The sequence below is a fragment of the Macrobrachium rosenbergii genome, chromosome 27, assembly GCF_040412425.1.
Source record: "Macrobrachium rosenbergii isolate ZJJX-2024 chromosome 27, ASM4041242v1, whole genome shotgun sequence".
In the NCBI taxonomy this organism is placed as follows: Eukaryota; Metazoa; Arthropoda; class Malacostraca; order Decapoda; family Palaemonidae; genus Macrobrachium; species Macrobrachium rosenbergii.
The window spans coordinates 15,355,499-15,370,403 of NC_089767.1; the positions used below are offsets into that span (position 1 = coordinate 15,355,499).

The window sequence follows — 14,905 nt, forward strand, 5'->3', positions numbered from 1 at the left end:
CTTGCGCGAAAATCCCTTCGCTCTAACCAGTCCTTCGACAGTCTGAAGGCAGTTAGGTTTAGAGCGGGAAGGTTCTTGTGATATCTGTCGAAGTGGGGCTGTTTGAGAAGATCGCTCCTGAGAGGGAGCGACCTGGGAAAGTCTATCATCCATTCCAGTACCTCTGTGAACCAGTCTCGGGATGGCCAAAAGGGAGCGATCAGGGTGAGCTTGGTGCCCTTTGAAGAAACGAACTTTCTTATCACCTCCCCTAGAATCTTGAACGGGGGAAAAGCATAACCGTCTAGACCATCCCAATCTAGGAGAAGGCCGTCTATTGCTACTGCTCTGGGGTCCGAGATTGGGGAGCAGTAGTTCTCAATCTCTTGTTCCAATGGGTGGCGAAGAGGTCGATATGAGGTCTCCCCACAGGAACCACAGCCTTTCGCAAACCTCTTGATGAAGAGACCATTCCGTGGGAAGAACCTGGTCTTTCCTGCTGAGCAGATCCGCTCTCACATTCCTTTCTCCCTGAACAAATCTGGTGAGGAGAACGATGTTCCTCTCCCCCGCCCATAACAGAAGGCTCCTTGCTGCGACGTACAGGAGAAGGAATGAGTCCCTCCTTGCTTCCTGATATAAGCCAGGGCTGTGGTGTTGTCTGAATTGACAAGAACTACTGACCCCTTGACCAGAAGTTCGAATCGATCGGGCAGCGCTAGATGAATGGCTACTAGCTCCTTCATGTTGATGTGCCAGGACCTCTGATCTGTGTCCCAGGTGCCTGACACTTCTTCCGAGCCTAGTGTTGCTCCCCAACCCGACTCCGACGCGTCTGAGAACAACACTAGGCGAGGGTTCGGCGGTTGCAGAGGAAATCCTAGACCCAGTTTCTGGGGTCTAACCACCAACGGAGATGTTCCTTCACTTGATTTGTGATCTGAAAGGAGTCTGACAACTCTTGGGACTTCCGATCCCAAGATTCTTTCAGGAAGAACTGTAGAGGTCTTAGGTGAAGCCTTCCTAGAGAAACGAACTGTTCCAGCGAGGAAATGGTCCCCAGCACACTCATCCATTCCCTCGCCGAACATCTGTCTTTCTCTAGAAAGTCTGTCACCTTTTGAAGGCAGCGTTCCCTTCTTTCCAGGGAGGGAAACGCTCGAAAACCCCGAGAATCCATCAGAATCCCCAGGTAGACAATTTCCTGCTGAGGAATCATCTGAGACTTCTCGAGGTTCACAAGAAGTCCTAGAGACTGAACCAGATTTAAAGTACGAGAAAGGTCCTCCAGACAACGGTTTTTGAATTGGACCGAATTAGCCAGTCGTCGAGATACAAGGAAATCCTCACCCCCTCCAAATGCAACCAGTGAGCTACATTCCTGAGAATGGTCGTGAACACTTGGGGAGCTGTGGAAAGTCCAAGCACAGAGCCCTGAACTGAAAAGTTCTGCCGCCTACCATGAACCTTAGGAACTTCCTGGAGGAGGGATGGATGGGAACGTGGAAGTAAGCATCCTGAAGGTCCAGGGACACCATCCAATCTCCTTGACGAAGTGACGACAGAACCGAGGACGTCGTCTCCATAGAGAACTTCTTCTTGATGACGAATGAGTTCAGGGAGCTCACATCCAAGACCGGTCTCCACCCTCCCGAAGTTTTTGGCACTAGAAAAAGCCGGTTGTAAAATCCCGGGGAGTGAAGATCTTGCACCGGTTCTATGGCAGCATTTGCTAGCATTTGTTCGACGGCTAGCAGAAGGGCTTGCCTCCGCACAGGATCCTTGTATCTCGCCGATAACTCCCTCGGAGTTGTTGTCAAGGGAGGCTTCGAGATGAAGGGAATGAGGTAACCCTTCCTCAAGATAGAGAGGGACCATTCGTCCGCCCCCTTCTGTGCCCAGGCTTCGGCGAACTTCAGAAGTCTGGCACCTACTGGCGTCTGGAGGACTTGCTTCTCACTTGGACTTCCTGGTAGGGAGTCCTGAAGGTCTTGATCTTCTTTCAGGCCTACGCCTCCTGATAGACCTGGATCCTCGAAAGGGCTCCTGAAAGGGGGCCTTCTCCTTCTTAGCAAGGGGAGCAGTAGGTCTCATCCTCTTAGACGACTGCGCCAGCAGATCCTGAGAAGCTTTCTCAGACAAAGAACGAGAGACCTCCTTCACAGTGTCTTGCGGGAAAAGATGGCTAGACAGAGGAGCGTACAAGAGGGAAGACCTCTGGAGAGGAGAAACCGATTTGGAGAGGAAAGCACTGAAGACTGATCTCTTCTTAAGCAGGCCAGTGCCGAACAGGGAAGCGATCTCCATAGAGCCGTCCTTAACAGCCTTGTCCAAGCAAGACAACACACTGCTGAGGTCCTCCATACTGACCGAGTCCTCTTCAAGACTCCTCTTAGCTAAGGCCCCTAGAGACCAGTCCATAAAGTTAAAAACTTCCAGCACGCGGAAAAGGCCCTTGAGGAAATGATCCAATTCACAAAGTCCCCAAGAAGCCTTGGCCGAATTAAGGGAGAGTCTTCTGGAAGAATCCACGAGCGAAGAGAAGTCTGAGCCAGCCGATGAGGGGAGGGCTAACCCCATCGGTTCCTTAGTCTCGTACCACATTCCCGCTCTGCCCGAAAGCCTAGAGGGAGGCAAGGAGAAGACAGTCTTGCCGGCATCCTTCTTCGAAGAGAGCCACTCTCCGAAGCCTTTAAGCGCTTTCTTCATCAAGATCGTAGGTCGCATTTTAACCAAAGAGGAAGACTTCGAGGCCTTGGTGCTCGAAAGCATGGAACCAGGAGAAGGAGGAGAAGCAGGCTTGAGGGAATCTCCATACTCCTGAACCAGCAAAGCTGTCAACCTCTTGTAATCAGAAACGTTGATATCCTTGGGGGATTCGTCCTCCGATAACACCTCCAGGCCTGAAGGAGGAGGAGAACGTTTGGAAGTAGAAGGGCACTTGCCAGAAGAAGAGCGCCTAGAAGGAGAGGAGCCTTTGTCCACTGAAGAACGACGATCCGGAGAGAAGCGCCTGCTAGATGACTGGCGCCTGACAGGAGAAGAGGCTCGAACGGTACAGGAGCCCTTGCTGGGAGAGGGGCGCCTACCAGAAGGGAGGGAGGCTGGCGAGGAGCTTCTATGAGGCGAAGAACGAGACTGACGAGAAGAGCGTTTCACTGGGGAGAAAGCATCTCCAACAGGAGAAGACCGACGACGACGAGGGCGCGAGCGCCTGGGAGGAGAGGCGCTATCCGCCGACGAAGAGCGCCTAGGAGAGAAGCGCCTACAAGGAGAGGAGCGCCTACAAGGAGAGGAGCGCCTACCAGGAGAGGAGTGCCTGCTGCTGGAGGGGCGCTTAACAGGAGAAGAACGCTTCACAGAAGACGACTTGCTGGGAGAAGAGTGTCTCTTGGAGGACTTGATCGGAAGAGAGGCATCCTTCCTACGAGAAGAGCTCTTTGATAAAGAGCCAGCAAGAGCAGCGAGCTGAGCCTGGAGGCCCACCAGGATCTGCTTGGTGGACTCCTGACCACCAGAAGAAGAGGAGGGAGATCTTCGAGTTCTCTTCTTTGCCACAGGAGAACCCTCAGGGAAGCGCTCAGGGCTAGAGTCCAATGTGTCTCCTCTAGGAGCCTTCCAAGTCCTCTTCAAAGGGCGCGACTCCTCAGCCGAACTCCAACCACGCTTGGGTGAAGAAGAAGCAGAAGACGAGAAACACTTCTTCAAGATCCCTTTTCTACGGCGATCTAAGGCAGCCTGGGACGCGTCAACAGGCACTGCTGAAGGGACGCCTGACCGTTGGGAGCGCTCTTCATCCCCCTTGCGGCTGTCGACATTCCTCCTCCACTGGGTCTGGGAGTTTGGAAGAGGTCTAGGCCTAGGAGCGATGCGGAGCTGGTCAGACGCCCCCTCCAATACACTGGGGACACTACACACATCACTATCACTTCTCACTTTCTTTTCCTCCAAAGCACGCATCTGCAACTGCATCTTGCGGATCGTGGCCTTCATTGCAGCCATCTCCACGACAGCGAATCCACAGGTTCGACGAAGGGTGAAGGAGCTGAAACAACTGGAGTGACAGGCGAATCTGGAAGAGTGTTAGGTTCTAATTCTACCTCCTTAGAAAGAGACCTACTTGAGCTTCTAGAAGAAGCCTTCCTAACTCTATCCTTCTCTAACTTTCGTACATAAGAGTTCAAAGCTTTCCATTCCAGATCAGTGAGATTCTCGCATTCAACACAAGTGTTCTCAATCAAGCAATCATTCCCCCTACACCTCGAACACACAGTATGAGGATCTACCGAAGCTTTCGGTAGTCTCACCTTACAATCAGACCTAACACACACACGAAACACAGGTGCAACACTCTGATCAGACATTCGTACAGAAAATACCAAAGCCAAAATCAAAATCAATCCACAAAAGCGTATGCCAAGCCAAAAATCCAATACGTCACCAAAGGTCAGTCCAAAATAATCCTCAGCAAGCGAAAAATGAAAATCTAAGCAGAAGGAACCAACAACAGATGTTGCCGGAACCAGCGACAGAGAAAATCTGATTAGAAAACGGGAATGGTTCCTATTCCCGCCACCCAGCGGCGGGTATGGTAGATCACCTGACCTACCTGTCGCGTGTGCCACGAAATTTGAATTTCTGTCGGGAACGTCGGAGACTATAGCTAAGTATATATCTGACGGGTAAGTTGCATGTACAAAAATAGGCAGATCTACGTGTTTTTTGACAGGGTTTCAAGTATTTGCGAATTTTAGCTATTAGTGTGGGGGTGGGGGTGGTAAGCATTCCCCGCGAATACAGGGTGTTTAGTGTGTTTGTTCCATAGAGAAATAAGGGAATTGAAGAGTCCACAAATTGTGAGCCTGTGGATCCGTGGGCTGACTGTATATATATATATACATATGTAAGTACATATATATATATATATATATATATGTGTGTTTGTGTGTGTGTGTGTGAAAACATTCTAACTATTGAGGCTCTTTATTTAGGGTAGGCCAACAATCACGAATACCAAATCCGTGTAGGTAATCTCAACGTGTGTGATAAGTTTTAAATAAGATAAGATAACTGACCGTAAGTCAGCTAGCTTCTCCTAACAAATTGCTATTTACGCACATTAAGAAAACAGCATCTCTTCTAATGTTGTGAGCAGCCCATGCCTGATCATTAGGAAATTTGAATTTTGCTGGCTAATTTGAATGGCATACTATAACTTTTAAGAGTTCATTGTTTCAAAATACAAACTGCGGAAGGCACTCCTCCAGAATACGAGCTTTCAGTAAGACTAAGTATCACGGCTTTACCTTTTAACGTTACTGCTCCACAGATATATTAGTTCCCTCACCCACCCACCCTCTACCATATTCCCTGAACGCCAAAAATCGATATCTGGATCACCAGAATGGCTAAACAGACTTCGACGAAATTTGGCACAATTAGAGACCTTAATGGGAAGCCTCTATAGCCAGAGTTTCATCCCAGTTGGTTGAATATTTCCAGGGTTATGAAGGGCAAAATTCAGGGTTTTAGTGTACCCAGGGTGGTTGGGCTTTACTAACCGCTAACTACCATGGTAGCTGATATCCTTTTATACTGATGTAAAAAGGTAATCTTGGTTAACAGAGTGCTAGCTTTGGGCAATATGGCCCCTTTTCATGCTGTATAACCTTGATACATAAACTAGATGAATAAATGCTATAAGCTTGTCCATGTATTGTTTTCAAATAAAGAAACTAAATTTTAAGACAGTAAAGAGCACACCATGATTCAAAATCATTAGCCATCACCCAAAACAAGAAAATGATCTCATGTTATATTGAAACCTATACTGATAAGGAAAATATGATGGAAAATTTTTGACAACAAATCAGAGAGCACTACGGTACTAAGCAATTTCAAGCCTTTCATCCATTCATGTTACAACCAAATAATAGAACTTACCTGTGATATGGGTGGTTCATGGAGATCCAACTTGAGTTTTTCAACCACTTCATTGAAGTCATGAGCATCAAATGCTACAACATCTTTAACGACACGATTGTGGGTGCTTTCTCTACCACAATGGACGGCCTTCAACACTCCTGAAATATTGAAAGGGATTCAGCAATACAAAAAAGAATGGTACAAAGCATTACATACTTATCTCATAAAAAAGTGGACGTATCATAAGGGCCTGGATAGAAAAATTATCACAGTATTTAATCTGACAGCACTGCAATAATTTCAGAACTGAACAAAACAATATGGTAACACTTCCAGCAGGAAACCCCCAATTGATGCTACAAGATTATTATGCCACAGCTCAATTCTCTTTGGTCTTTCCTCCTTCCTCAATAAATATGTGATAAATGACCTTCACTATGTGCAGCATGCCCTTGTGTGTTGACTTTGGGCATATTTTCTAAATTGGTTATGGTAGTGAAGTTTGTAGCAAACTTTATTTCTTCCGTTGTCACTTCACGCTAATAATTACAAGTTTATTTTTTTTATACAGCTCAGATATACTAGTGAGTTCCCAACTGCACCCTCACAGGAAAGTGGAAATTATGCCCTTGTATGGTTTGATTGACTGCAAGTGGAAGATTGGGAGTTAGCAGCAGACAGCTTGAGGAGGATGGCTGAATTCTGTTACATCACTTGCATACTTTTGCAGCTACTTCATGTATACCTCTGAAGCAATTGTGTTAGGTTAAGATACACTTTTATGAATAAGGAAAGTTGTACCCTCTCCACTTAGGCAGTTATTCAGAACACCCTTAGTGACAAGTGTTGTTTAGTATTAATAAAGAACTGAAAGTGGAATTTGGTTATTAGTAAATGACAGTGAAATTTAGTGTTCAGATATTGATTTGTGAAATGAGAGTTTGGTGTTCTGTGTTAGTTTGTAACAGCAGAAGTTTGATGAACATTTGTTGGGGGTACCGAGCTTCAACTTCAATCCATGTTGTGATACTTATGTGTACAGGAAGTTCATTATTGCGTAACACCTGCAGAGTGTTAACTTGTAATCTAGTAAGATAAACTATTATTATTTCTGAAAACATTTAATATACAGGTTACTGTTATTTGCAAATAAAACCATAGTCTTAGCATATTTGTAAATAAAAATTAGTATAATTGATTGTGTCTGATTGCATGTGTGTATACATGCTATTAATAAAGCTACGTTTCAAGAAAATACTTTTTTCTTTAACCTTCAAACCCCTCCTCAATCTGACCCCAGATTACAGTTTTCAATACAGGCCCAGCATGATACAGTCATACCTTACAAACTTTACATTATATTTTTTGAACAACTTAAATTTTTTCTTTATATAAAAGACAGAATCATGTCACTATTCTGGACCAATCAAAATCACACCATTCTTGAAATGTCACTGCCTGGATTTAAAAAAATGAAGGCCACCTCAAGTCCATGTCAAGAGCTATCAAACGAATTACTATATGCAACCAAAGTTTATGTAATCTGTTAAGATATTTCATTGGATTGTAGGTTTCAAGGCATTTAGACATAAGGCATCTTTGTTCGTATCCTTTCAGCTCATGCTATAATACTTTCAGCCATTTACTTAAAATGTTACCTCTGGTCTCTTCCCATAAGCTGATTAACTTCTGGTTGACCGTGGTAACTGCTATTATTTTACTATTGTATCAGTTTCCCTCAAGTCCAACAGTGTTTCACATAAATCTTCAATAAAAGTAATCAAATTCATTTAATAAGAAAAGAAAAAACTTATACATATGTGCTTAAAAGTTGAATAAAAAAATATATAAGGTAATGCCAAGGAAGAGCTAGTACATCATACATTATAGTCTATTTTTTATCATGGAAGTCAAGATTCCTATTGAAATTCTCCATGTTTCCAGCAACTTTGATCAACTAATTATTTATTAACACAAATATTTTTGCTTTATTCAACTGTACTTTATTACATATTATTTTAATATTTTTTATATTCATGTTTTTCCCATTCTTTGGCTAGGTTGTATGTCTAGTATTTTCATCTCCACATTCCTTAATTTTACCTAATTAGTTTGAATTTAGCAGCTAGGCAACTGGAAAAGTATATCAAATTCCAAATTACGGATAATGGACTTGGGATCCAATTTACTGAGGGTATAATAAAATGCTTTTTTGGTTTATTGTATAACTAATACACACTGCTGTTTCCTATGGTGAAAACAAGCACTTGAAAACAATGCTTTACCTGGACCTCAGCAAAAATTCTCAGCATGAAAAGGGTTTATTTGAAGGTACTTCATTCCTTATGAAAACCCACTCAAATGTATGGAAACTGATCCCTTATCAAATATCTTTATCCTTAAAATGGCTAAGATTCAACTACTGTATAACTAACTAAAGAGATCATATAATAGTACCATCTTACTCAAATTTTTATATATAATTTGGTTGCAGTCAAATGGAGTCAACTAACAGTTCTTTTAATCTAATAGCAATATTAATACTCATACTGTATCATTATTAAAAAGGGTAAATGAATGACAAAGTGGTAGGGCAAAACATTCCCAACACAGCAACATCTAGTATTATTACTAAGATTAAAACTACCATAAACAAAAGCTTACCAACAGCACCAGTTGTTTTTCTATCTAATCCAGCTCCCACATGATCAGCGTGTGCTTTTGTTCTATCTTCAAACATCATTTCACGGGCATTAGAGGCACGAGGTAAGTAACGGAGACGTTCTAACTCATTTATACCTGCCCTGCTTGGAAAAAAATTTTAATTCAACATCACAAAGCAAAATTCTAATGAAAAAAATAGTAATTCAATTCATACATTAAGAGCTCAATTGCATAATATGGGCACCTTTCAATGCATTAAAAATTTCAGATTTTTGCAACATAATTATAGGCCATAAACTTAAAGAGACTGAGAGTGCCGAAGCAATGATGACAATTTACTTGATATCAAAATGTTATCTATTAACCCTTTCAATGCGAACCTGTAATCACAGTGCACTAGTGACGAGAACATTGTCCTGCTAATCGTGTAACTGACTAATTTTCTCCCTTTTGTATTCCATTTTGATTCTTTGTTGATTTCATTACTGTTAAAACATTACACTGTATTATTATGTTATTGTAATACTTTATTAATGTAGTGATGAAATATGCAAATGATATGTAGGTAATCATTCATATACTGAATTATGTGGCTTTATTGTCGATTCATTTCAGTGTGATACCTTTCAAAGCATGGAGTAAAGTAACACCATTTTCGTTATTCAGTAGGAAAATCTTTATTATAAACGCTTGCTCTTGGCCAAAAATTTCATTTTGAAAAACCTCACACAAAATTAAGAGACTTGGCATTCTGTAGAAAAATGTGAATTTATTATCTCCCATAAAAGTTTCAGAGCACCAATGTTTTACAAACTGAATCTTCAATGGTCTTCCATATGCAAATTTTATCATGTTTTCTTTGTTTACCAACTTTACTCAACATCTATGGTGCTTGACAAATCTGCTTCCTCCTCTGTCATTTCCTTTGATTCATGATCATCGCTGATTAAACTTGAAGTTAAAAAATTATCTAAGGTTAGTTTGTATACAACTACAATATAATAAACCACCATATTCACTACTGTCACCTTCAGAACTGTCTAACAGTTCAGGTCTACTACTATCGTTGTCTTCAGGGCATTTTCATGATTACTGAAGGTCTAGTCCTTGTCCTGAGATTATCCTGTATGTTGGAAATCAGATGTTGCCAATTATCACTAGAAATATAGACAAAGGTCCCTTAAAATGATGAGGGAAACACGTTATCTATTACGAGCTGACTAACTAGTACTAAAAGAATAGCAACTGAAGAGATCAGTCCCACGTCATAAACGAGACCTTTTGATGACTAAGGAGATCAGTCCCGCACAGCAAAAGGGTTAACTTTCTCTGATCTATACCTTTCACTGCCACCACATTCACACAAATTGGACATATCATTTCCAGTAATTTTACACACCTCTTCCTCTTAGCTGGTGATTTACCCAATTCTGCTGTTGGAATAAGTTGTTCCCCAGGCCGAATCCACAGAATGGGACCATCATTGCTCTGCTGGGGTGAGGACATTTTCACTATAGACATGGGACCCCATGGCATTGCCTGAAAAATTAAAAAATACACTTTTTGGTATAGAAATTCACCATTCCTTCTCTAAAAAAAGTTAATGCACTGCAATCCTCCACCAAAGCAATTAGCAATTACCCAAATCAATGGTTATGGTTTCTTTAATAGAGATCAGCGCCAACATTAACAAGCCAAATGGTAAACCATAGATCCAAATCCATTTTGAGTAACAAATAAGTTTAATCAACCACTCCCTGTAACTTGACAAATCCTCAAAAAATCATAGCTCTATTCATTAGTGTTAACTAGGGCCCTGTTCACACGGATGCAAAAAGTGGTGACCGTACATATTACAGCGGTTATCCGCGCGGTTCATTAGTATTAATATGGACATGGAGGAAATAACATGTGTGTACGATACTGTATGTTCAAAACACTATATCCAAAACCTGAGAGAATATGACCATAAAATAATATGACGATTTACTTACACTGTATATATATATATATATATATATATATATATATATATATATATATATATATATATATATATATATATATATATAATTGAATCACAAAAACATGGAACATGATGAATATATAAATATGACAAAACCCACAAAAAAAGAGAGGAAAGAGAAACATTGAAAGCTGAGGCCTTTTGACTAAGCCCTTTACTTTTACTCTGCTAAGTAAAGGACGTCAGTGAAAGGCCTCGAGCATTCCAGCATTTCTTTCCTTTGTGGATTTTGTCTTATACAGTGTGTGTGTGTGTGATATATATATATATATATATATATATATATATATATATATATATATATATATATATATATATATATATATATATATATATATATATATATATATATAATATATATATATATATATATATATATATATATATATATATATGTATATTTTGATATCTTATATATATATATATATATATATATATATATATATATATATATATATATATATATATATATATGAAAATAAGAAGGCCCATAAAACACTATTTAAACGTTGAAACCATATATTTCGGACTTGTTTCTGTGCCCTGTTCACTGGTAGAATATGGACAGGTGGAAAGTTACAATGGTATATATACAAAAACATGAAGGTGTGGCCTTAGGCCTCCGATGTTAAGGAGGTGGCGTTTCTTAAGAAGGAGGAGATTGACCAAATTCCCTAGTGGTTTTTGGCCTCATTAGCTCCCGTTTGGCGATGGATCTGGCGGTCGCGTTTCTTGGGTCATCTTCTTCAAAACGGGTGCGAGGATTAAGGTGTCAATGAAAATGTCCTCCTGACAGGTTCATATTGTTGGTTTGATTGATGATAGCAGATTCCAGCATCTTTCTTTTGTAAATGACAGCTACTTTGAAAACCAACTCCGCCTACCCAGTTAATGACATGCCCTGTATTTCTAATATGTATTACACTGTAGTATTACAGGAAAAGACATTCATATATATATATATATATATATATATATATATATATATATATATATATATATATATATATATATATATATATATATATATATATATATATATATATATATGTATATGTATATATATATATATATATATATATATATATATATATATATATATATATATATATATATATATATATATATATATATACACATATATACATACATATATATATATATATATATATATATATATATATATATATATATATATATATATATATATATATATATATATATATATATATATATATATATATTCCACAGACCTATCAATGTTAACATGCTTTTTGTTCAGAATATCATACAAGCATGTAGTATTTTGCATAATTTTGTAAGGGCATGAGATGCTTACAGGTGGTACATAGAAATGCTATTTCAAGCACCACTGATAAAACTGTCTGAAGGAAATGTATTGAGAAGAAGCATGTTGCTTCCTCTGCAAGAGATCACTTTGCAGTATATGTATTTCATTCATGGAGGAAGAGTTGAACTGCAGGATAAACTGATATAATGTAAAGAATATAAACTTAGAAATTCAATAAAATGTGTAGAAAAGTACAATTTTTTCTTTAGTTTTTATCAGAATGCAGATTATTTCAAGTAGTTCCTCCCAACACTTTTTATTTACTATTTTGTCACAATCATCTAATCTAATGTCCCACATGGCTGGACATTTTTCAACTTCATCAAGGGAAATGTCAATGTCGAAGCGACTAGTCTCCATTTTGACGTGATGCAGGCAAATCCGCACAGTCCATGTAACAGACAATAGTTAACACGTGTCCATGTAACAGGCAATAGTTAATATGTGTATCTTGAACTGTGTGGTTGCAAAGGGAAATTCAGACTGTGCAGCTGCTCTTTTACATAGAGTGGTTTATGTTTCCTAACACCAGCAGTAATGAGTTGGACCACTGATGGATGATACCAACATACACTAAATATGCCACACTGTCAAACTTCTCAGTTCCAGATGTCTTTTATTCCTCACACCACTGAAATGTGGAATAGTCTCGCTGAGAATGTTGGGTGATTAGAACCTAAAAAGTTCAAGCGATGATGCAATGCATTACTGTACTACCATAAAACAATTCACCTTGTATTTTTAATAATTATTACCTATCTATCTGAGCCCTTCTTTGGCTGAGTCGGTTGAGCTTCAGACTGTCATTTGATGGGCCGGAGTTCAATTCCCGCGGCCGGCTGATGAAGAGTTAGAGGAATTTATTTCTGGTGATAGAAATTCATTTCTCGCTATACTGTGGTTCGGATTCCACAATAAGCTGTAGGTCTCGTTGCTAAGTAACCAATTGGTTCTTAGCCACGTAAAATAAGTCTAATCCTTCGGGCCAGCCCTAGGAGAGCTGTTAATCAGCTCAGTGGTCTGATAAAACTAAGGTATACTTACTTTACCTATCTATCTGCTAAAATATTAATTAACATTTTTTCTTTTCTCATAACTGGTCTCTTCTTTCTGTATTTCCTACTACCTTCTGTTACTTCTTTCAAATAAACACCATATTCTTTGGAAGCTTGACACCATATTCTTTGGAAGCCTGAATTTCAAGTCAATGGCCCCTTAGGCTTGCCATTTGAGTAAGAGATTATCTTCTACATGATAACAATAAATTCAGAATTTTTTAATTCTTGTTGAATGATATTAGCCACTCAAATAAATGTATCATTATGAATCATATTAATCATATCACAGTGCTCCCCCATTTTTTCGCGGGGATAGGTTCCAGAACCCACCACAGAAATGCAAAATCTGCGAAAATGCAAAATCCCGTCTAAAAATGCTTATAACTGCTTACAGTATAACTGCCAATACCCAGTACCCCTTAAACTAAAATGCTTATAACTGCCTATTATAACAGTTGACTGCCTAATTTAACTGTTCAAACAAAAATACACCTTAAATTATCATACCAAAACAATCTAATATCATTTCAAACAAAAATACACCCCAAAACACCCAAACTCATCTTACATTACCCTCCTACAACTGTTACTCTTAAGTATATACACCTCTAACATGCTTATGACTGCCTATTTTAACAGTTCATCGCCAAACTTAACAGTTCAAACAAAAATATACCTCAAACTATCATCCCAAAATACCCCAATATAATTTCCAAGTCATCTTACAACATTAATTACATGCCTAACACTGTTACTCTAGTATTGCCCATAATTCAGACATGCACATTTTCTTTTGCCCAACTTAACTTTTCACACCATCTACTGTACTGAGCATAACGCATGTGCATTTTATTGATGTTTTGCTGTGTTGTAAGAAGATTTTGAAATGATATTTACTGTAAAGTACATATTTTAGGATAGCACTACTGTATAGACCTTGTCTAAAATACATGGGTAGTTTAGAGCTACGGGACACATTCCTCCAAACAGAATGCTAGGTTTGTTATGTCACGTTAGTATTTTTGTGATTATGACAAAAAATAAGATTTAGTAGTGTAGCACAGTACTGCATAATTTGGTATTTTCATTTCCCAAAAGTACTGTAAAGTTAAATTTTCGTATACATACAGTATACACTTTATGTACAGGGTAAGTACACTGTAAATAATTTTTATCATAAAAATCGCAATTTTTTAAAAGTATATTGTATTTTTTCTAACCATACAAACCTGAGGTCCTTTACATTAAGAGTTACTTTCAGCACATCTAGAAATGGCCATTGAACTTTTGAACAAGGTGGTTAGGCATTAACTACCATCAGGGAGGTGGGAGTACTGCCTGCCCGGATGTAAACATTCCAATTTGCCTTTTGGCCCAGGTGTCAGATTGAGGGTGGCATGAGGTGGGCATGAAATGTAATGTAAAGGACCTCAGGTTTGTATAGTTAGGAAAAATACAATTTACTTAAAAAATTGTGATTTGTTCTGACACGATATACAAACCGTCGGTCCTTTACATTAGGAAGACTCACTGGTTGGTGGGAGGAATCTAAGTGATTCTTTATGAACTGACTGGAGTTCGCCACACCTTGTGTTCCCTTCCTGGTCGATGGGGAAAACTGTCTCTGACAAAAATGATCGGGTTGTAAGAAATGCGAGATCAATTGTCAGACTTCTAGGCCCCTTTGCATGAATGAGGAAACGTCAGTTCAAGCAAAGTAGGCTAGGAAGAAACCTCATAATCGGTGACATTAGGCAAATACAAGCATTGGGTTTGTCTTATTGTCACGGTCTCCCTCCTCCCCTTCCTAGAGGAAGGAGCGGGATTGCTTCTATGAGCCTGAAAGGAAATAAAACAGAAGCTCTAGTTGAGTGTTTACCTGCATCGGCCGCCAGATCCAGC

The 14,905-nt window shown here is 39.5% G+C and overlaps 1 protein-coding gene across 4 annotated transcripts in view; it reads right to left on the reverse strand.

The window, feature by feature from the left end:
* The window catches only part of LOC136853427 (lysine-specific demethylase 9-like), a 141,736-nt gene that overhangs the window by 54,178 nt on the left and 72,653 nt on the right, over positions 1-14,905 (reverse strand). For 3 of the 4 annotated variants that reach the window (XM_067128977.1, XM_067128976.1, XM_067128978.1), the window contains exons 8-10: positions 9,968-10,107; positions 8,569-8,711; positions 5,923-6,062 (exon numbers count right to left, since the gene is read on the reverse strand). In XM_067128977.1, coding sequence (XP_066985078.1) covers positions 5,923-6,062; positions 8,569-8,711; positions 9,968-10,107 — 423 coding nt within the window. The remainder of the gene's footprint in view (positions 1-5,922; positions 6,063-8,568; positions 8,712-9,967; positions 10,108-14,905) is intronic. The other variant, XM_067128979.1, reaches the window with a different exon arrangement.